Here is a 21,224-nt window from a genome sequence, read left to right on the forward strand (position 1 = left end):
AAAAAACAAAACAAACTGGATGACATATGACATACAGTATACATAGTGAAGGAATGACAGGTTCGTACTGACCACGTCGCTGACCAAGGGGATAGGCTTCTTTTTACGCAGGTCTGGCATGCTGTCAATTCCATACAGACCCGATCCGCCACTATGCACCAACAGAAATAGTATAAAAGTGAATAAAAAGTCATCACAACAACAACACAACACGGTCACATGACTATAGTTACACTACTATTAAAATTACCAAAGATTATACTTCCAATTGTGTTAAGCAAACCAAATGTAGTTGTTAACTATATATGACTTACCCTGGTTTGACCCAGGCCTGTCTAGCATTGGGTTCTTCATCTCGAACCTACAAGATTTTAAATGTGAGAGTTTAGGCTGACACCTTAAAAAGGTTGACATTATACACAGCATATTGTGAGAAGACGGACCTACTGGAAAGCTACATTTGGTTGAGTTTCACCTCTCTGATGTTACAGAACATTGAAAGTCAAATAAAAAGTAAGTGATGATGCCTTTAAAACACAGGATCAAATAAATGTTGCTGAACCCTTACTCTAATTGTAAAAGATGTTATGTGAAATGCAATGGTGGACCAACATTATACAAAAAATTATACAGATACAAAACCACAGAGGGTATTCTATTTCACAGGTCAAGATTCAAGTAAAATCAGTTTGAATAACTTGCCCACAGACTGTTTTAAGAGACACCCCAGATAACTTAGAAGAAGTAGATAAAAGCTAACAGCAAGGATTCCATAAAACCACCAAAAGGTTGACTAGGGGGACTACACATGTACACAAGATCTTGTACTTATTCCTCAAGGTTAAGTCTTTCATCAGTGTCTGTATATCTGTCTCTGTTTAGTCTAACATGGAGATCCCTCTGGGGTTCACTCTCACAGTATGAGTTTCTGATAGTGTTTGAAGAAATTCTGGGGAAAACATAAAGCAGCTGCACTAACACTAGCACTGGGGAATCATACTCTTAAGCTACCACATGAATGAAACCAGTGAAATTATTTATCGTACAGAATAACTTAAGTGATGGGACAAATGTGTTTTCCAGGATAGCAAGATGAAGTTTTCAATAAATATTACATATCTACCCATATGATAATCTGTACCATTTGCATATTGCATTACGCTTTGGAATACACACGAGCAAATAATGGGGGGGAAAAAATAACACAATTATCCCACAACAATCAAAATCAACAGAAAAAAAGTCTAGCTTAAATATGGAGCTAATATTTATGAGTGACCTGATTATCTTCTCTCCCACACTCTGTGAAGAAAAAAGAAATCACAGAAGGATTAGAAATCGTGTAGAGTAGCTGTAATTGAGCAAACTATTTTAAGCATATGTTCAAGACAGTGATTTGAGACAACAAATCAAGTAATGACTCTCAAATCAACAAGTGTTTATAAATGAAACATGTATAATGCTATATACATTCAATTTAAATTTAATCAGATCATTACAGATGTATTTTTTGCTGTTTTTAACAGACTTGCAAGCGATTAAAGTAAAAGAAAATACCCTTGAAAAAATACCTGGGATAAACTCATCTTGAGATTGGGATCCCTGAGACCCTTGAGAGCCATGGGACCCCTGGGACCCCTGAGCAGATTTGGACAGTCTGTGACGGGTTTGCCTCTTCTCCCTCAGAATGCGCTGAAAATTTGCTATACGCTCTCTGTGACTGGCGTCGATAGGCTTTCCTAGATTTAGCTCATCAAGAACGTGGTTTTCCCTAATTGGACTTAAGCGCACCTCATCTGTACTGAGCGATGGACCCAGTGGATTCTCGCCCTGCCTTGCTGGACAATGGTCCGGAGTTAAGTCAAGGTTGGACAGTTCCTCATCTGTTACACATTCTCCTTTGCCCTGTGAAATCTCTACAGAGTGATATTCAGTTGGGGTGCAGGGAGACTGCCTTGCTTTATGGGGGGAGGCATGACGGGAGCATGGCAGGTTGTCATGGGTCTCACAACAATCCACATAGACTGAAACCTCACTCTCTTCCTTTGGAGTGCCAAATTGAATGTGATTGTCTGTGAGACTTATTTCTCCCTCTGTATACTCTGTACTGCTCTGCTCCTCGGGTTCACTAGCTGGTCCGACAGGGGAGGGAGATGCCTCAGACCCACTATCATCTTTCACACTTTCAGGGTTGGATCCTTCCAACTTTTTCAAAGCCCCTTTTAAAGCTGACCTGACAGTGAGTACAGCCTTGCTAAAAGTTGTTACATCAAAACCTACAATGGGAGTCTTAGCGCTATCAGGATCTATTTCAGAGGACTCCTGTGACAAAGATTCTCCAGCTTCATCTCTGGACATGCTGTGATCTGTCCACTCCCTGTCCAAACTGTCAGCAGACCCCAGATCAAGAGTGTCACCAGATGATGGACAGTCATCGCACAGGGAGTGTGGCTCCAGGTAACCATCATCACAGTCTGTCAACAGCACCGTAGAGCAACTCAGACTTCTGGAAGGTCCACTACCCAGTTCATTTGCACAAGCATCCATGGTGTGGTAACCAGAACTGCGTGAGTATGGGCAGTTTGCAGAACAGTCACACTCCAAGTTTTCTTCCTCAGTTTGTAGTCTGGGAGGCCTCCAGTCCACCATACTGGAAGAACTCGAGGGAGAGTTGTAATGCTGTCCAAACAGCAATGAGAGGTGCTCAGAGCTGCTGTGTGAAGAATGACCCGGTGTGCTGCTTTGTGTCTCCCCTGTGGCACACCTGTTCCAGACACCTACACAGTTGTCTAGCTCTTCTGCACTGTTTGCGCAAGAGCAGATGTCCTCCTCACTCCAACCTCCTTCTCCACTTATACTGTGCTGCATGTCAACAGAAGGCCACCTGACATATTCTGTGTCACCAGAGAGAAAGCCTGCTTCAGGACAGTTGGAGCTGTGACACGATGACAAAGAGCTGGTGCTCTGGTAGTCATGGCCATGATGAAGCTCCAGGTAGCGGGGGTCAGGTTTTGTAGGGCCTAGCATGTGCATGTTCGAACTCTGCTCTTTGTTCTCTTGGTCTGTTTGCTGGTCTGAATGGAGAGTGACTCTATCAACATGCCATTGTTTGGGGGATCTGTGAGATGGTATACATCCTGAATCTTTTCCATAATCTTTGTGATCCAACAATGGACTGGTGTCTCTCCCTTGAAGAGATGTGATGGCGTTCTGCCTACCCAGGCTTCCTCGCCTGATGCGGGGGGATTGAGAAACAGGACTGGGAAGAGGTGCAGCTGAAGCCCCAGAGTACAGCTCACCAATTTCACTGAGCACTGCATCAACACAACAAGATACTTCATCCACTGAGCCTCGCACAGATGTTAGATACTGCCTCAGGTCAGAAATTTCCTCCTGGATCTTGTTGATGCCTTTCAGCTCTTTTAGGATATGTTCCACTATGTTACTAGAGCCTTGTTCTGCCTCCTCATCATCAATTCCCTCCTCTTCTTCATTTCTGATTCTTTCAGTGAGTCTGGGTATAGTATTCTTCACAACCCCAATGCCATCCTGGTAATCAGAACTGCTGTTTTCCCCAGACGGGTTGAGTTCCGCTTTAGTGCAGGTAGTGTCCACTGATGACAGGTCATTAAGGGAGTTATCCTCTGGCCCCTGCAGGCACTTCTGAAGCTTTCTGCGCAGGCTTTGCCCAACTTTGGGGCTTTGTGATCTCTTCTTCTGCAGGTCTCCCCTCTTGGGCGAGAGTGGAAGTAGCTCTGATTTGTAGGGTTCATCCTGTCCACTGAGGTGTCCTCTGGGCAACATCCCTGAGAAGTTGCGCTGCTGATCAGCTGTTCCCAAACATGGACAAACCACTGCCTCAGTGTCTCCTCCTTAAATTGGTGTAAGCATAAACCTACATTTTAAACTTCAAATGACTGTGTGCCTGCACCATGACTGACAAGAGAAAATAATGTTATTTTGTTGACAAAGCAGTGAAAACTCTGCATTTGTTGTGTGTCAATTAAATGTACTATATGAATCTTATTTGTAGCTCATTTGGTTGGTAGTTCTACTAGGCCTTCATTCTGTCTCTGCCATAAAATATCAACCAAACTTATTTATTTATTATTATTAAACTACCAAATGAAGAAACTCCTCCACAAGTTCGTATATAGTACTTAAAAAGGAGAAATGCATTTTCAAATGCAGTTATTAAAGGAAGTGGAATGAATCTGCAGAGAATCAAATAAGTAGTTTCATCATTAATCTTATTTCTTTTGAATTTACTGGAATTCTATTTTTATGACCAACAGACCAGACAGTTAAGAGAGAAAAACAAGAAGTAATTCCAACTTCTGACACTGTGATTTCAACAGTAAAAAAAAGGCAGAGTGATGCTTTACTTAGTCGGTTTTTGCAATACATACAACACACATATGAAGTCTTGCACTGATATTTACAGGTCACTATAAGAGACTACACTGCTCAGTACAGTATAGAAGTAGGATAGACAGTATTCCTTTAACTGACATCCTTTCAGTCAGAGTAGCAACTTGCAGAATGAACGACATGCAGCTGCTTAGATCTATGTAATTAGGATGCTTTAGAAAGGCAGCTCAGTAATTAGATGACAGGTCAATTCTCTCCTCTAAGGCCATGTCATTCTTTCACACCCATACCAGCTGTACAGCGTGATAGCTCTGACCCATAGCCTACAGTGTATACACTAGAGGGCAAAAAAAATGCAACATAAATCTATCTGATGGCATTACATAATCCAGGAAAGTCTGTAGTCTAAATGTGTATCAACATTTATTTCTGCATGTCAACCACTTGGTAAATACGATAAACATAGTCTAGTTTACAAAATAGAAAGGGCACTATCAATTATATTGATATGTCTTATATGCTCCTTCCATTTAGTCATAGTATATATTAGAAACAGCTCAATGATATCATCTTTGTCCACTGAGCATGACCATGAGGATAATTACATCAGGAATTTAGAAAGTCCTATAATTGTAAAGGGCCCAAGAACAATTCCTGCTGACTGCCCCTAAAGGTCAGACAGAGACAGGAAAGAATACTGCTTTTTTAGAACTAGAGAACAGGAAGTTATTTTGGAACGTCTTGACACTTGAACTGCATTGACCTTTCAACGCCAACTTTTAAGAACAAATATAAAAAGAACTGTTAATCTCTCTTTGGTTTCTTTGATTGCTTTATCTCATCTAACTATCTGTAACTAAAAATGGGGCTACAGCTTTAGCAAGGACTCCTAAAAATGTTATTGAACTTGGATAAAGGTTTTAATTACAGCCCTAAACAAAACACACACACAATATCATGTTTTTTAACTACCTCGCACTATGGATTAAGAAGAATGCATGCTAATTTCTAGGTATTTTCCTCCACTCTTTTAATTAACAAGTTTATGACAATTATTTTGTCAAATTTATTTTATGAGAGAACATAATACATGACATATATTTTACATAAGATTACATAACTATGATGTGCCTTAGCGTTCATTTTGGAAAGTGGATTACCTATTCCATTAAGTAAATTATTCCAGAGTATATAGTTACTAACTACATTAACCCACCCCTGGACTGGAGGTCTCCAATAAGCACTTGAACACTGAAGGTGTGTGTTAGCCTGATAAGGGTTTGGTAGGCAGAAAAGTATAATCAAGCCTATCAGAATAGAATGTCTCCTATCACTACTGAATTTGAAATTAAGCTGATGAGCGTATCAGCTAAATGGAATCAGGGTCATCATCTGAAATTAACTGGGAGCATTATGCTCCCCATTAAAATATCTTGTATTAATGTTCTGTAATTTCAGATGAGTTAATTAAATACTCTTACTAAAAATAAATAGAATAACAGGAACAACTGGCTTAAACACATTTGTTGTATAGCACATTACATACCAAATAATAATATATATAAAAAAAAACATTCTGGGAGCCACTGGCACTGACAGCCATTATCCACCATGTGTGCGCTCTAATAGTGATTTATTAATTAACTTGTTGAGGGGCTGGTTGGGGTTAGGCCCACTGTCCAAGGCATTGTCTCTTTTCTCTCCTTACTAAATGGTCTATGGCCGGGATAAAATACAAGACATCTTGCTTTTAAAGTTTTTAAGTTGACCTCTTTTCAAAGAATGACAATCATTCAAAATGTATCAACATGTAGATTAATACTGAAAAAAGACCTTTTCTATGTTAATTAGCCAAACACAAGTTTCATACAGTATAACATGTGTCGTCATGTATCATTTAATCAAAGTCTAAACAAACTTAAGACCTAAATGCATAAAAGGACAGAAATATATATTAAAATGTAAGCCTTACCTTATAGGGAAAAATTATAATCAAGAACAACCTGTAGATATCATCTTGCAAGATCCATTAAACCTGCATGGAGGGTGGCTGAGCACATCAGTAAAGGTAATTTCCCTGTCTTTCTTCAAAATGTATCCCCAGGTGTATTATTTGATGAATTGCTTTGCCTCAATCAAACCAGCAGATCTCCTTTACCTGACAGAGATGCAGAAGTGCTGAATCCCTCATTTCTACCACTGGAATAGCAAACGCGACAGTGGTAGACCGCGATCGCACAGCAGTTCACCCATGGTTAAGTAGCCATCCCTACTTCCCGCCCACCCTCTTGCTTGCTTTCTCTGCTCTCTCTCCTTCTGTCCTCTGGCAATGTATTCCAGCACAAAGCTAATCTGAGGCTGTGAGAGTGCCAGCTCTCAGTCTCATTCACTCTTTTTCCTGTTTCCACATCTGCCAGTTGCTGATATTTGTGATTTTTTTCTCTTTCTATTCATAAAAAGTGAAAACACTACTGATAAACATATCAATACCACTGTTTTCCCTGCATTCAGTGACATCCTTGGAATTTCTATTCAAAGATTGCAGCTCAGTCATATCAAATATGGGTATTGAAACTGATACTGGAAATGGGTCTGGCAGCCACTTCCTGCTCTAGATTTGTGCAGAGGAAAACTGTGAACACGCCACACATCTCATCTCATTTTATTCTTTGAATGTAAGCAAGCATGTGAGGATGTTTTACAGTGTCAGGTCTAGCATTCATATTATGCTGGCCACTGTCGCACTGCTAGACAGATTAACAATCTATTGTAATTCATTACTTCTTGTCAGCATTTAGAAAGTGTTTCCCTTTGTCCTGTGATAAATGGCACTTATACAGCTTTCACCTTGCTTTCCATTTATATTCATGTCTTCAATCAGACAACTTCCATCATTTACAGTGCATGTTCGTCTCAACCTGTCCATGCAAACCAATCATTATGTGCAAGGTTATATTTGAGCTATCCTTTAGTGCTGTGCCATAAAAAGCTTAATCAAGGGGATGAACCCCAGTTAGGGCTGATATCTTCTGATGTTTTCATTATGACCATCCACCTTCCAAGCGGACTTTGATGCAGGATTAGATTCAACAGCTGTTGACATGCGCTGGATACAAATTCTCCAGAATTGGCATTGGAGATTGGTTCAATATGAGGCTGCATGGCATCTTATTCAGGCACCAAAAGCCAAATATGACAATGTCATATGATTTCCTACACTTTCGATCAAAAGGACATTGAATGTACCGACATAAATAATGCCTAAATCTGTATTTTTCAGAAATAGTAGGGGCTCCAAATGGAACATATTATCATCTATTACTCAGGGAGTCAATACCTTTGTCTGAATTCTCAAAATTTGGGCACAAGGAAACACCCCATTATTTTTGTAATGCCCAACAGATGAGGAAGGTTAAATGGAGGGAAATACAAATGCAACATGAAAATTATCTGTGGAATGAATGTATGTAACCATGTGGGCGCAGAGGAGAAAACATGTTTTAATGTAAAAAATAAAAAAACAATTGCAATTTTAACATTTTAGTGCATCATCTTAAACAACCAGAGAGGTTAAACTCAACCACTTTCCAATAACTGCCTGTTTTGTATAACATGTATTCTTTGTGTATGTGTGGTAGGTGAGAAGAGGGCAAGAAAGTCAGACTTAAGAGGTGATGAGAGATCAGAAATCGGTGGAGGAACTGAGGTGAAACACTGCCTACCTCCCGGAGCTGAACCCTGACTTTATTGATGGCCTTCAACCAACGAACTCTGGATGGGGAAAATGGTAATGGCGGCCCATCATCATGGAACCTGGGTTACATGGATATAAGAGTAGAACAGCAGGAAGAGATGGAGAAAATCTCTAAGTTCCCATGCATCTTCATTATAGCACCTGCAAAATTGAGATGAATTCTGAGCAAAAAACGTACCTTTGGAGTTTAGAGGACCCTCTCTCTGCTGGAGTGTCATTTTTCAGGCCCCGTCCTACTTCAGGGGACAGCCTATGCACTTCCTGCTCACAGACAGTGGAGTATCCATTGGTGCGTGGCTGCCCATTGGTGCGTGGCTGACCATTGGTGGAAGGGTGAAAGCCAGTACTGTGGTAGGAGTGGAAGGACTCCTCCAGTTCTGACCCTCCAGTGCTCTCCTGGCCAGTCTCACTAAGCTGGGAGCTGGTCTGGCTCAGGTTTCCTGATGACCCAAAGCGACTACTTTCCACTGGACTACAATGGTGAAAGAGGAGTGAGGAAAATATTCAATGTCAGAATATTTCTTTTTTTAAATCAGAAACTTGTGGTATATATTTTCCCCTAGCCAAGACTAAATAAGTGGGGATTGTTACATATAACTAGTTTTAAGTACTTCTTCATTTTAGAGATAGTTTCAATGCTCATACTGCAGACAATCAACGCAATGAATAATTTTTGGGTTGTAATAAACCCCACCCATCTACTAAGAATTAATTGCAAACACTATTTAACTATTTAGCCAAGGTCTACTTTTATTAATAACATCTCTAAATGATTAATTGGTATAGTATACACACACCACATCATGCCCTAAAAAGATTCCCAACCTTGCTGGGAGGCTGTTGCATGTTGGAAAATAATGAAAATGTGAACACATAAGAGTATGCTCTGTTTTGTGGTGTGAGAACTGCTGATCCTTACTAAAAAGGGTATATTTCTGCACACAATTACATCTGCATATTTTATTGTGAATGTTTTCCTTTCACCTGTCCACGAGACAGAACAGATATACACAGTGTATGATGGTTAGTAATCCTATGGAGACACAGGGTTGAAGTACAGATGGATGTGGACAATAAAATATGCAGAGTGTGTGTGTGTGTGTGTGTGTGCGTGCGTTTTAAATTTTACTTTTTATAAAGTGGCATTTCTTAATCAATTTAATTATAGGGGCAGAATGCAAATTAGCTACATTTATAACATTTGATTAAATGGTAAGGATTTGCAATATTTGATTTACCTCAATAAACACAATATTTCCAAAATCATTTTCACCATATAAAATAATACACAATGCAAGAATTCCATGCTCAAACAAAATTTACATTGTTTATAATGTTGTAATCACTATTTGATTTTATATTTGAAGTCTTTTCACAAACTAAAACTAAATTTGTCAAACATAGTTGAGAATTTTGATTTGCAGGATATTAGTTTACCTGATTTGTAAGTGTAGAACTATGAGGATGACAATCAGCATCATTTGAGTATGGAAGTTCAGGCTATCCATAAATCAATCTCAAACTATCAGAGGAGAAGCACAAGAAATTATCTCTATTTAATGAACTAATGAATGATAAAGTACTTTCACTTTTGAATTGACTATTGTTGTATAAATATGTAAATTTTGTTTTGGAATTCTGTTTTGAAATGACATGTAAACCTATGTATGCTACACACAAAATACCCATATCAAAGAATACACACACAGACATATAGGACATACACTCAAGCTGAATATTAAATTAAGCTAGTGAGAAAGGATTGCAGAGCTGGACAGGGATAACATTTTTTTCCAAGATGTCAATGCATCATAAATGGTGAAGGGGGATGCCATTTATTATGCTTTTACTAGCCTTTTTGCATTCAATAGATCCTTCTCGGACTGGTTGTCCAGCTGCACTCCAGAGGTAGGACCTGCAGAGGGGTATGTTTCTACAAGCCTTTCCTTCTCCTTTGGGGTCAGGGATGCTGAAGGATCTACTTCAGGAGTGGAGATGCAAATCTGGGGGTTTGTTATATCATCTGTGGAACCTACCGATTCAGTTTTTTGGGCATCAGATGTTGCAACTTTTTGTTGTACAGTATGTGTTTGACCACTTGCTGGCATGTTGTTAGTTTTGGGTTGAGATGTTATAACTGGGACAGCTTGTGGCTTGGGTGGCTCTGTCTGCCAAGGAAAACTTATTTTTGCTCCAAATAATGAAGTGGTGGGTGGCTCTTGTTTTCCAGCAACAGGTTTTTCCTCTTGAAATAGGCCTCCAGAAAGGGATTTTAATCCTGAAAACAGACCACTGCCGCCTTCTGTTTGAGGCACTGACAGAGCACCTGACGGCATTGTTGGTGAAAATAGGGATCCAAGAGATTTTCCTGCATCACTCTGTGTTGATATAAAACCAAACAGAGGCTTCGCTTGAGGTGGCTCTGCATTGTTTAGCAACTGATTAACTGGAGGAGCTACATTATTATCTGCTTTTTGGGTATCAGGTGGGACTGATTTGTCACTTTCTTTACTCTCAGAGTCTCCTTTAATGACCATGGGCTTCTCATGTATCATCTCTCCCTCAACAGCTGACTTTTCTTTTTCATTGTTATCGACCTGATGGGTGAGGTCACATGTAGTGCTTAGTGAAGTACTTGTGACAGCAGAGGTTTCTGCACAAGCTGCCTCAGATTCCATGGCACTATTACTTGTTAGGGTGCCAGATTTTACTTGATCGTTATCTGGTAGGTTTGAGTCCACTATTTTGTTCGTGCTAGTCTCAGTGCCGGATGGAGATGCTTTTGGTGGCACACTATCATTCTTCATCTGTGACTGTGGAGTAGTGCCAGGCATTGGCTTGGGCTCAGCTGGCATTGGTTCAGATGGCTTAGGTGGTTGTCCCATACCCCCAAATAAAGATCCGCCTATGCCCCCAAGTATTGATGCTCCAGTCTGTGATCCTGCAGTCTGAGCAGTGACTCCTCCAAACATTCCTCCAAGTAAAGAACCACCAGGCTGTGCTGTTGGCGAAGATCCTCCGAACATCCCACCTAGTAATGATCCACCAGTCTGGGGACCCATAGACTTGGCAGTGGATCCTCCTCCAAACATCCCACCTAATATGGACCCTCCAGTGGTAGGGGCAGTGGTTTGAGGACCAGACTGAGGAGCAGACCCCTTGAATAAACCTCCCAGTAATGATACTCCTGTCTGGGGAGCTGCTGTCTCGGTGTTAGACCCTCCAAAAATACCTCCTAATAGTGATCCTCCAGCCTGACCAGTAGCAACTTGGGGTGCTGTTCCTCCCAGTCCAAAAAGTGAGCTTTTCTGCTGTTGCTGAGGACTTTCAGAGGGAGCAACTGTTGGTTTGAAAAGGGATGACATAAAGCCTGTAACTGTATCTACTGATGAGTCACCAACAGATTTACCTGGCTCTGGAGGCTTTTGTTGTCCCTGGACAACAGCACTAGTTGACTGAGTGGCTGGTGTTTCCTCTACTACGTTAGGTGGTATTGCATCTTGACTCGGCTGACCACTCACAAGCTCTGGTCTTGCAGGTAGTTGTTCTTGTGCACAAATTTCAGATTCTTTAGGCTGAACATCATTAGCTAAAGCAGTGGGCTTGTCAATATCTTGGCAATTAACTTCTTCTATAACATTGCCATCAGTTTTAGGTAAGCTTGCCTCAAGACACTGAATTGTACTTTCAGGTTGCTGTAGTGTTTCTGCCTGCTCTTTGCTTTTGGTAGCAGGGTCAATTACAGATGTTTCAGGACCAGCTAGAGCTGGAGCAGGTTTACTGTCATCACTGGGTTTTGGTAGAACAGTTACACCTGAAGTAGTGTCGATAAGAGCTGTAGTTAACATGTTCTTGTCATCATTAGATTTTGGTGTAGCTGTTGCAGTGGGTGTTGCAGGTGGTGCAGATCCTCCATGCATTGAAAGCAAACTTTTATCAGGTATCTCATTAGGAGCAGAAGCCCCAGGTAAAATGCCACCCAGATTAGATACACCAGTCTGTGCAGTAGCTGTCAGAGAAGATCCCCCCAAAATACCTCCAAATATAGAACTATTATTTGTGGATGTGGAAGTTTGGTTGGCAGCCCCACCAAACATGCCACCAAAGGACCCACTAGTCTGAGGTGCTGTAGTTGAAGCTGCTGATCCTCCAAAAATCCCACCCAATATAGACCCTCCAGTCTGAGATCCAGCAGCCTGGGGAACAGATCCACCAAATAAGCCTCCAAGTAACGATCCCCCTGCCTGAGGTCCCGCTGTCTGAGGAGCAGAGCCTCCAATCTTAGTGGCACCAACCTGAGGAGCAGCCTGAGGAGCAGACCCTCCAAATAAACCACCAAGGAATGATCCTCCTGTTTGAGAAGCTGGTGTTTGAGGTGAAGAGCCTCCAAACATTGCTCCTAATATAGAACTTCCAGGCTGAGAAGAGGGTTGAGGGGCAGAACCTCCAAACACAGAGAACAAACCTTTGGTTGGTGGGTCATTGGGGCCTGATGATCCAGGTGCAGACCCTGTGGGTGGAGGACCTACAGTGCTGGGGCCAGAAAATAATGAAAGCAAACCTTTTCCTGGACTGTCTGAAATGAATCCGGCTTGTGAAGATGAACTCTGTGGGCCTGATCCACTGATCATAGACAGAAGGCCAGAAGTTGCTGGTTCTTTAGAGGGAGCAGGATCCTGGGGTGCACCTTCTGTGCTTGTTTCCTTTTGCACAGTGCCACATTCTGAATTTGGTTCCATAGATGCAATATCAGTGCCTTTAATTGTGGCACCCTGTGTAGTATCTACAGTAGTATCAGTGGATGGACTAACATGCACTTCACTTGATATGTCACTGGTAGCTGCTGCCGCTGGAACATGGCTACTGGAAACAGATGTCATTTGGGAAGAACCTTGTTGGAAATAAGTAGTTGGTGGGTCTTTAGTAGCTGTAACAACAGCAGATGATGAATTGGGAGTTTGTTGTGGGGGTGAGGCAACATCATTAAAAACGGCTAGTATACTCTTTGCAGGTTCTTTGGGTGCTGCAGCCCCTGGGGAAGTAGATAAATTTGCACTTCCACCAGCTCCTGGTGTTTGAGGAGTACTGGGGCCACTAAACATGGAGAACAAAGATTTTCTTGGACTTTCATTAGAGGAAGACAAGCCACCCAATATGCCCCCAAGAACAGCAGTGACTGGCTGCCCTTGTGCTTGAGGCTGTGCTTGCGGTTTAGATTGTGTCTGAGGCTCCCCTTGTAGTTGAGTTTGTGATTGAGCTACTCTTTGTTGAGATGGCGATGTTGTAGGTTGAGGTTGTGGAGGACTGGGATCACTAAACATTGAGAACAGTCCCTTCATTGGGCTTTCATTTGAACTCGATGACCCAGGCAGAATTCCCCCTAGAAGAGATCCTGTTTGGGCTGGAGACTGTTGGGAGCTGGGACCACCAAACATTGAAAGGAATCCTGTATTTGGGGGGTCTTTTGGGGGAACAGTTCCATGTTGTGGTACCTCAGGAGCAGGCTTGGTTTGGGGAGGATGCTGAGGAGGACTCGATCCTCCAAACATTGATAATAAACTTTTACCAAGGGATTCCTGTTGGGGAGGTGGTGGGGCTGCACTAGGTGGATGTGCTTGAGGCAAGGGCCCAGTTTTAGGTGCAGCCTGTGGAGGATTTGGCCCACCAAACATTGATAATATACTTTTACCAAGAGATTCTTCTTGAGGAGCTGTAGCTGATGCAGGTGTTTGAGGTGTGGGTCCAGATTGGGAAGCTGCTGTTGATCCTGTCAGCATTTCTCCAATTGAAAATCCAAACAGTCCACCAGATGGTTTAGTTCCTGTTTCGTGTTTTTTCTGTTCTGTAGGTGGCATACTTTCTGATGGACTTGTAACAGGGCCTGTGGAAGAATTGGGAGGAAATGCTTGGGATATACCCTTGTTTGGGGGTTGGCTCTGCATGGGCCGAGAGGTACCACTTTGATCCATTGTTTGTTGTCTCTGTATACCCTTAGGTCTACACGCTGATGTCAGTGAACCATCTGTAACACTAGGTTTCATTTGATTTTTCTGTGATGGAGAGGTCTCGGTACCGAAAAGGCTACTAATTGATCCAAAGAGATTTGAAACTCCTGTAGCCTCTTTATTTGTAGAAGCACTGTCTGGTAAAGAAGCAGTGCTGCTGGTTTTGCTCTGCTGATTGGGAAATGTCTGAGAACATTTCTGGGGATCTGGCTTTGGTTCTTCTTTTCCTACTGCAGATTTCAGAAAGTTCATGAAGCCTGCCTGTGGTTGTTCAGATTGTTTCTCCACTGGTATATCCACTGGCTTATCAGCTGTAAATTGTCCAGGTGAACCAGGTTTAATAAGTGATTCTTTTAATCCTAAAGGCACTGTGGCATTGGGCTGCGGTGGTGGGGTTGCTTGTTGTACCATGGTAGTCTGACGTGAAAGTCTTGGTTTCTGTGAAGTTGTATGAGATTGTATTGAGGGGTGAGTCACTTGAGCAGTTGTCGGTACTGTGGGCAAAATTCTTTCCTGCATAGCAGCTGGCCTGGGCATTTGTTGTTTAACACTTTCTGGCTGAGTTACAACAGCAGTAGATTCTTCTTTGATGATTTTTGACTTCAGACTTTGGAAACCTGATGAAAGAATGTTCTTCGAATTTTTGTCAGGAGCTTGATTACCGGATAGGTTAGTCTTGTTTAATTCCACCTGTGATGTTTTGCCCACAAAAGAGGATATGAGGGAAGAAATCTTTTTGACTTGACGATTAGGTTGTTCTTCTCCTGGAGACACTCTCTTCCTCCATTCTTCCTCCAATACATCATCTACATGCTTCACTGTAACCCCAGTGGATGAACGCCGCCGTTGGCGAGGTTCATAACAGTTGTAAAGTGGCTGCTGATTGGAAATCGCAGTAGGAGTAGAGTTCAGGGAAACAGCAACCTTTTGAGCAAGAAATGTCTTCATTTCCTGGTTGTTCCAATATGGACCAATGCGGTCTTTATTACGACAGGAAAGGTCAATAACATCTTTGCACTGGTCTTCATAGACATAACTGGGCTGTCTTGGATCCATCCTGACTTTGTTTAATCTGTAAGATGTGAAATCTACACCTTGCTGCGCTTGTGACAGAAATGAATTTTCAAACATTTGAGAGAACTGCTCAATATTTAAATTCATGATCTGATTTCCTTTTCTATAGGCGGCAGACAAATCTAGGGGGGCATTAAGAAGTTGAGAATCACTGTGATCTTGACCAGGTAGCCAAAGAAGCTCATCCTCATTGTAAAGTGGAATTTTAAAACCACAGACTAAAACCATTTCATTGTGCAGCCAAGCACTGGGAAAACCATCTAATTTCTGTGCATTTTCCCAAGACTCACCTTCGGGGGCACACGCATACACGTATTCACCTGCTGCATCTGTAAGCAAGGCATAAATGTACTCATGATCTGTGTAAACAAAGTAGCCACAGTCACCATCTTCTGCTGGCCACCACATTCCTTGCTCCAAAAGTGCAAGCCACTGCTGATACCATTCAGTGTCCTCGAGGTACAGGGAGTCTTCCCTCTCAGTTTTGGCACTTGGAGGACAGTTTGAATCTACTGGTCTATTCAAATTAAACTGACTCTGATGGATCATGCCATCAGTATGAAAATTTTGTCGGCCTGCATTATCCATTCCATATAGCCAGTTAGCCGAATAAGATAAGCTTGGCACAGTCTCCTCATAATAGCCTTCATGATATGAAACCCCATTCAAGCTATAAGTGCTACCATCATTAAAAGAGTGCCATTTCCCTAACTTTACATTACTCTGTTTAGTAGTTAAGTTCAATGCACCCTCCTCATTTGGTGAATATTCTATGTTTCCCAAGTCTTCATAACTGTTCCATAATCTTCTCTTGGGATATGGATCATCATTCCTGTGTCCCTCCAACTGATATTGTCCAATTTGATCTTGGTGACAAACATCACCTTGCCATGGTGTAGAGGAGTTAAATGGCTGATACACATTTGAGGAGTTGCCACAAAGAGCAGATGATGCACCTTCACAGCTCTGACTATACACTTGATCCTCTCCCTGGAATTGATAATTCAGTGACTCATTCTGAAACTGCTGCCATAGAGCACTTTCACGGATCCACTGGTTTTCATCATAAGATGGACTTATTCCATAAGGGGACAACTGACCTTGGCAAAGGTTTTGGCTTGTAGCTCCATACAAAGAGGAATTACTTCCGCCAATATATGGCTGCATGGTCATTACTGAAGAACTTGTATGGTTTTGTAAAAGGGAATGAACATTTCCTGTACTATAAGCCATTGGCTGAACTGACTGAAGTGAGCCAGAATAATATAACTGAGACAAATTACCTGTGCTTATTGAGGAGTATGTTGCCTGACTCTGAAGAGATCTTGCAAAAGTAGCTGATGTTCTTAAGTCTAAACTCTCAGTATTATTTGAGGTAGGTGGACGGATTAAAGCGTGTCTACTCTGTCCTGGATTGACAGAATCTGGAACAACTCTTTGATAGCTGTCCCTGCCTAAGTCTGAGGAAGCACTTTTTAATATGCCTGAACGTACCTCAGTGAACTTAGTTGATGGTGTCTGTTGTTCTGTATGCTGACATGATGTTTCTACTTGTTTAGGATTAGAAGGGTCCTCAGTTACATTTTTGCTAAACAGTCCAGATAAAAACCCTTGCTGGGCAGTTCTTGGAATCCTCTTCTCTTTTGCTGCATGTTCTTGAGAGGATTGTTGTGTTACATTAGTGTGTGCCTGTGTTTGCAGTGGGGTCTTCTTTGTGACTGTATAATTATTGGGATTCTGATGCAGTGATTGTCCTGTTGATGTCTGGCAGGTTGTGTCAATGTTTTCAGGTGATTTTGTTAACTTGTTAAACAACCCTGAGAGCACTCCAGATTGATCTGCTGTTTCCAGCTCTGTTTCAGCAGTCTGGCTGCTTGGCACCTTGATTTGTTGTTGTGTCTCATGGATTATTTTGGGCTGCTGTTGTTGAGCCATATTTTCTGAGGGGGATTTGAAAAGTCCAGAAAGCAGACCCCTTGCCTGAGTTGCTTTTTGTGTTGAGCTATTTTGTGGTTGATTTTGGTTGGATATTGGGATATTACTTGCCCTTGTTTGCTCATGGCTGGATTTACTTGGGGTAATTCCGTGCTGTTGAGGTGATGGGTGCTTTTGTGCGTTTATGTTGTCTGCTGAAGCAAATTTAAAAAGACCAGATAAAAGACCACCTTGGTGGGATGGTGGTTGTTGGAGTGGAACTGTTTGTTGTCGAGTAAATCCTGGTTTACTTGTCTCCTGTGGGACAACTTGCTGACTTGATGCTCTATTCCTGAGATGAGGCCCTCGGTTTGGACCTAAAGTATTCTGTTGGTTGAAATTCTGTTGATTTTGTTGAACACTGCTCTGTTGTTGCTGAACTGTTTGGCTGCTTAAAATATTCTCAGAGGATGCAAATTTAAGCAAACCAGACAACAGTCCCTTTTGCCGTGGTTGTGTTTGCTGAGTTTCATCTAAAGTCTTCTGCTGACCAGAGTAATTGCCAGGGATGTTCCTCTGCTTTTCAGCTTCAGAAGGCTGGACATTTTGCGGTATGTTCTCTGTTGATGAAAACTTCAGTAGCCCTGAGACAAGGCCCCCAGTCTGTGGAGCTGAAGAATGTTGTTGTGGGGGAGGGTGAGGAGGAAACTGTGGGGGATTACTGTTCCTGGGTGGTTGATTGTTATGGGAAGCCTGCTGTGGCAAACTGCCAGATAGGTCACTAGTAGAGCCAAATTTAAGAAGTCCAGATAGCAGTCCTCCTTGTTTTGGTTGATTAGAGCCCATATGAGAGATGTCCTCTGTCGAGCTCCCTTTAAAAAGACCTGTCAAAAAACTTGAATCAGGCTGATTGGGACCTTGATGCTGCATTCCATGATGGGCTGCTGTTTGTTTGTGATTTGATGTATGTTGTGCATATGAACCATATGGCACTTCGCTGTTCTGAGATTGCTGATTACTGGTAAAATTCTGGTTTGAACCAGAGGGAGCAGAGGTAGGGTTAAATATGCTGGAAAACCATCCTTTCTCAGTGTTTTCCTGGGGCACAGAAGGATCCTTTGTAAAGGTGGTGGAGGTTGTTGAAGTTGAATCATGATATGATTGCACGGGATTCTTTGCGTTCATGGAGGCACTAACATCTTCACTGGATGCAAACTTTAAAAAACCTGAGAGCATGCCTCCCTCTGCTTTAGGATGTTGCTGAGTGGGTACATTTTCAGAGGAGAGGAAAGGCAGTTTAAGCTTACTACTCAATGATGGGTCCTCCACTGGTTTCTCTGGTCGGGGATTCTCTGTGGATCTAAACACTGGATAAACTGCCACAGGTGGAACTCCCTGAGGTGGAACAGGGACAGCAGGTGTGATCAATGAACTGAACGATTTCTTCAAAGGGCTAAAGAATCCAGTGTTTGCTGATTGTGTTTGACCAGTTGGCCTTGCTGGCCCCAGAACAGGCACATTTTCTTGTTTGTAAATCATTGGATTTTGTCTGCCATGTGTATTTTCATTTTGTTTTTGCCCTAAATGTATCTCTTGTGATGAACTTATTTTTTCTGATTTTCCACCTCCTTCTGCTGTCATTGTCTGTTTACCTTGATGAATCTGTTTCTCATTCCATTGTGTATGGCCTTGTGAATATGTGGACTCTGGTGTCTGTTTGTATTCAGCTGAGTTCTCATTATCTCCTGCTGAAAAAAGCTTTAAAGGATTAAACTTCCCCATGACTGAGTTTCCTGGAGCACTTTGAGGTTTGGTTGCAAACTCAGGTACATATTCTTTTGTACTCGTTTGAGTCAGACTCCTTGTGGGAGCTTTTGTTTCTTGATTATGACCTTTTCTATTGGCATCACATGGTGGTTGAGAAGGCAAACAGCTGAATGATTTTTCAGGAGAACATTCTACTGGAGATACAACAGCTACAGGAGCTGAGCTATTTGATTTAGGAATAAAGGACAACAGTTTTGTTAGTCCAGATTGTGAGGGTTGTCCAGATGGTGCTTGTGGAGACGGGACAGGTTGTTTGGGGCCTCCTCCGACTTTGTCAGTGAAAGAACTAAATAATGAGCTCATGGCATTTTTGACTCCTGAGATGCTCTGATCAGAAGGAGGGTGTGATTGGGTTTCTCCTCTAGGATCCTTTGTTGAACTATTTTGGTCCTCTCCAAAAGAATCGGTTCTATTGCTACCCTGGGATGATAGCCTAGATTTGCTTGATTTAGGAAGGGAACCATACTTGCTAATTTCCTCCTCTTTTTCAGCAAGGTATTCAGAAACTGTTTCAACTAGACACTGCAGCTCATCCATAGGGTCTACATATTCATCACTGGGTTCCTCCACAGGAGAGAGCATGGCCTCTGGAGCCCATCCTCCAATTTTAGCTTTTCCACACTTCTTCTCTCGAAGACCCTGAGAATTTTCTATGTGGCTGTCATAGGAGAAAGAATATCCATCTTTGTAATGTCTTGCGTCTGGGTTAAAGTCTTCTGCCATAAAGGCAATGTCATCAATATCCTCGTCTGCTCCCATGGAGTAGTGCAGATCCTCAGAACTCTCTAAATCAAAATCAAACCGTGCCCTCATTCTAGCATCTTGCTCTTTTTTGTATGCCACATAATTCTCCAAAGTGGTGTCCAGCTCATTTTTAGCCCACATCCTTGTCTTGTAGAGAAGCCCATTCTTGTATGGTTTGAGGCAAGATGTCATTCGCTCCTCCTCTTCTTGCATTTCTGCTACCTGCCGCATAAACAGCTCCCCTCTCTTCTCACGGAGCAGTGCAAGGTCAGAGGGAAAAGCCTCTTCTCTCATTTTGTCTGCCTCTGTACTGAGCAACCCTCCTGGGTCCCTTATCTTCTTCTTTCGCCGCCGATCAATAGTGTTATATCCCTCAGGATAGGTGGCAGGCAGAAAACCACTATGTTGAGTATTTTGTCGGATAGGGGTGTGTGATGGCTCAGGGTAGGGTCTTCCCATTCGCAGGATAACATTGTCTTCCTGATCTTCCAAGAAGTCACTCAGTTGAGGCTTGCCCTGCCTGTATTTGTTTTCCCAATCTTCAACCCCCATGCCAGAATCTACAGGTATAATTCTGACCCTTCCTTTCTGGTTTAATGATCTAATTTAGATTAAAGAATAGATTTAACAAGGGGATGGGAAAGGATACAGGGACAGAAAAGACGAAGCAAACAAACAAGAAGAAAAACATGCAAACACAAGTTAAGCAGTACGAGAAATTAAGATGAAAACAGATTCAAGCAAATGTGAAAACACAATTTTGCTCTTCAGCGTACTCATCAGTGTTGTAATTACAACATCTTTAACAGAGATTACATAAATCTAAAGAAAATATATCATATATATTGACAGCTTTATTATATTATCACCAGAACGATACATTGAAAACAAAACCATAGAAATTGCCTGAAAAATATCTTGTTACACATTTTAGCGTGCATGGGTAATAAAACTGTATGTGTATGCAAGTGTGAAAGCGTTTGTGTGCCTCTGTGAATTTAGATCTTCGTAAATCCCTACAGTAACAGTCATGCTTATCGGCACTTAAACACTCAGCCTGACACCAGTGAGATGAGAAATGCCTGCTAAATCACCATATGGCGTTCGCTAAACAAGTTTTTAATCACCAAAGAAATGTGTGTGTATGCCACTGACCCGCTCCCTCCATGTGTGACATTCCTCTGTGATATGGCTAAACCAAGTTCAGAGCCTTTCAAACTACCAGGAACTTAAACCAACACAACAGACCCTCAAGACAAAAAGAAATACGAACAATGAGCTTTCCCTGGCTGTAATCCCCATTTTTTTCTGATGTAGAATTATCCGGATCAACTCACTATCAGTCCACACAGGCAGAATTGCAGCAGTCTCACTGGTACACATGTATTCCATGACAATCCATGAGTGCACAAAAGTAGATTCCTTGCACCGAGACCATTCATCTTGTGGACCAAAATTGGCTTCAAAACAGCTGTGTAATAATAATTATAATGATAATAATGCTGTATTATTATTACATAGCATTCTAATCTATA

The 21,224-nt window shown here is 41.9% G+C and overlaps 1 protein-coding gene across 1 annotated transcript in view; it reads right to left on the reverse strand.

Moving 5' to 3' along the window:
* Positions 1-21,224, reverse strand: part of LOC139301660 (protein unc-13 homolog B-like) — a 61,677-nt gene that overhangs the window by 17,624 nt on the left and 22,829 nt on the right. Inside the window, exons 10-13 of the mRNA XM_070925102.1 lie at positions 8,304-8,597; positions 8,094-8,184; positions 315-361; positions 73-151 (exon numbers count right to left, since the gene is read on the reverse strand). Of these exons, the coding sequence (XP_070781203.1) occupies positions 73-151; positions 315-361; positions 8,094-8,184; positions 8,304-8,597 (511 nt within the window). The remainder of the gene's footprint in view (positions 1-72; positions 152-314; positions 362-8,093; positions 8,185-8,303; positions 8,598-21,224) is intronic.

The sequence above is a fragment of the Enoplosus armatus genome, chromosome 18 (genome assembly GCF_043641665.1).
Source record: "Enoplosus armatus isolate fEnoArm2 chromosome 18, fEnoArm2.hap1, whole genome shotgun sequence".
Taxonomy (NCBI): Eukaryota; Metazoa; Chordata; class Actinopteri; order Centrarchiformes; family Enoplosidae; genus Enoplosus; species Enoplosus armatus.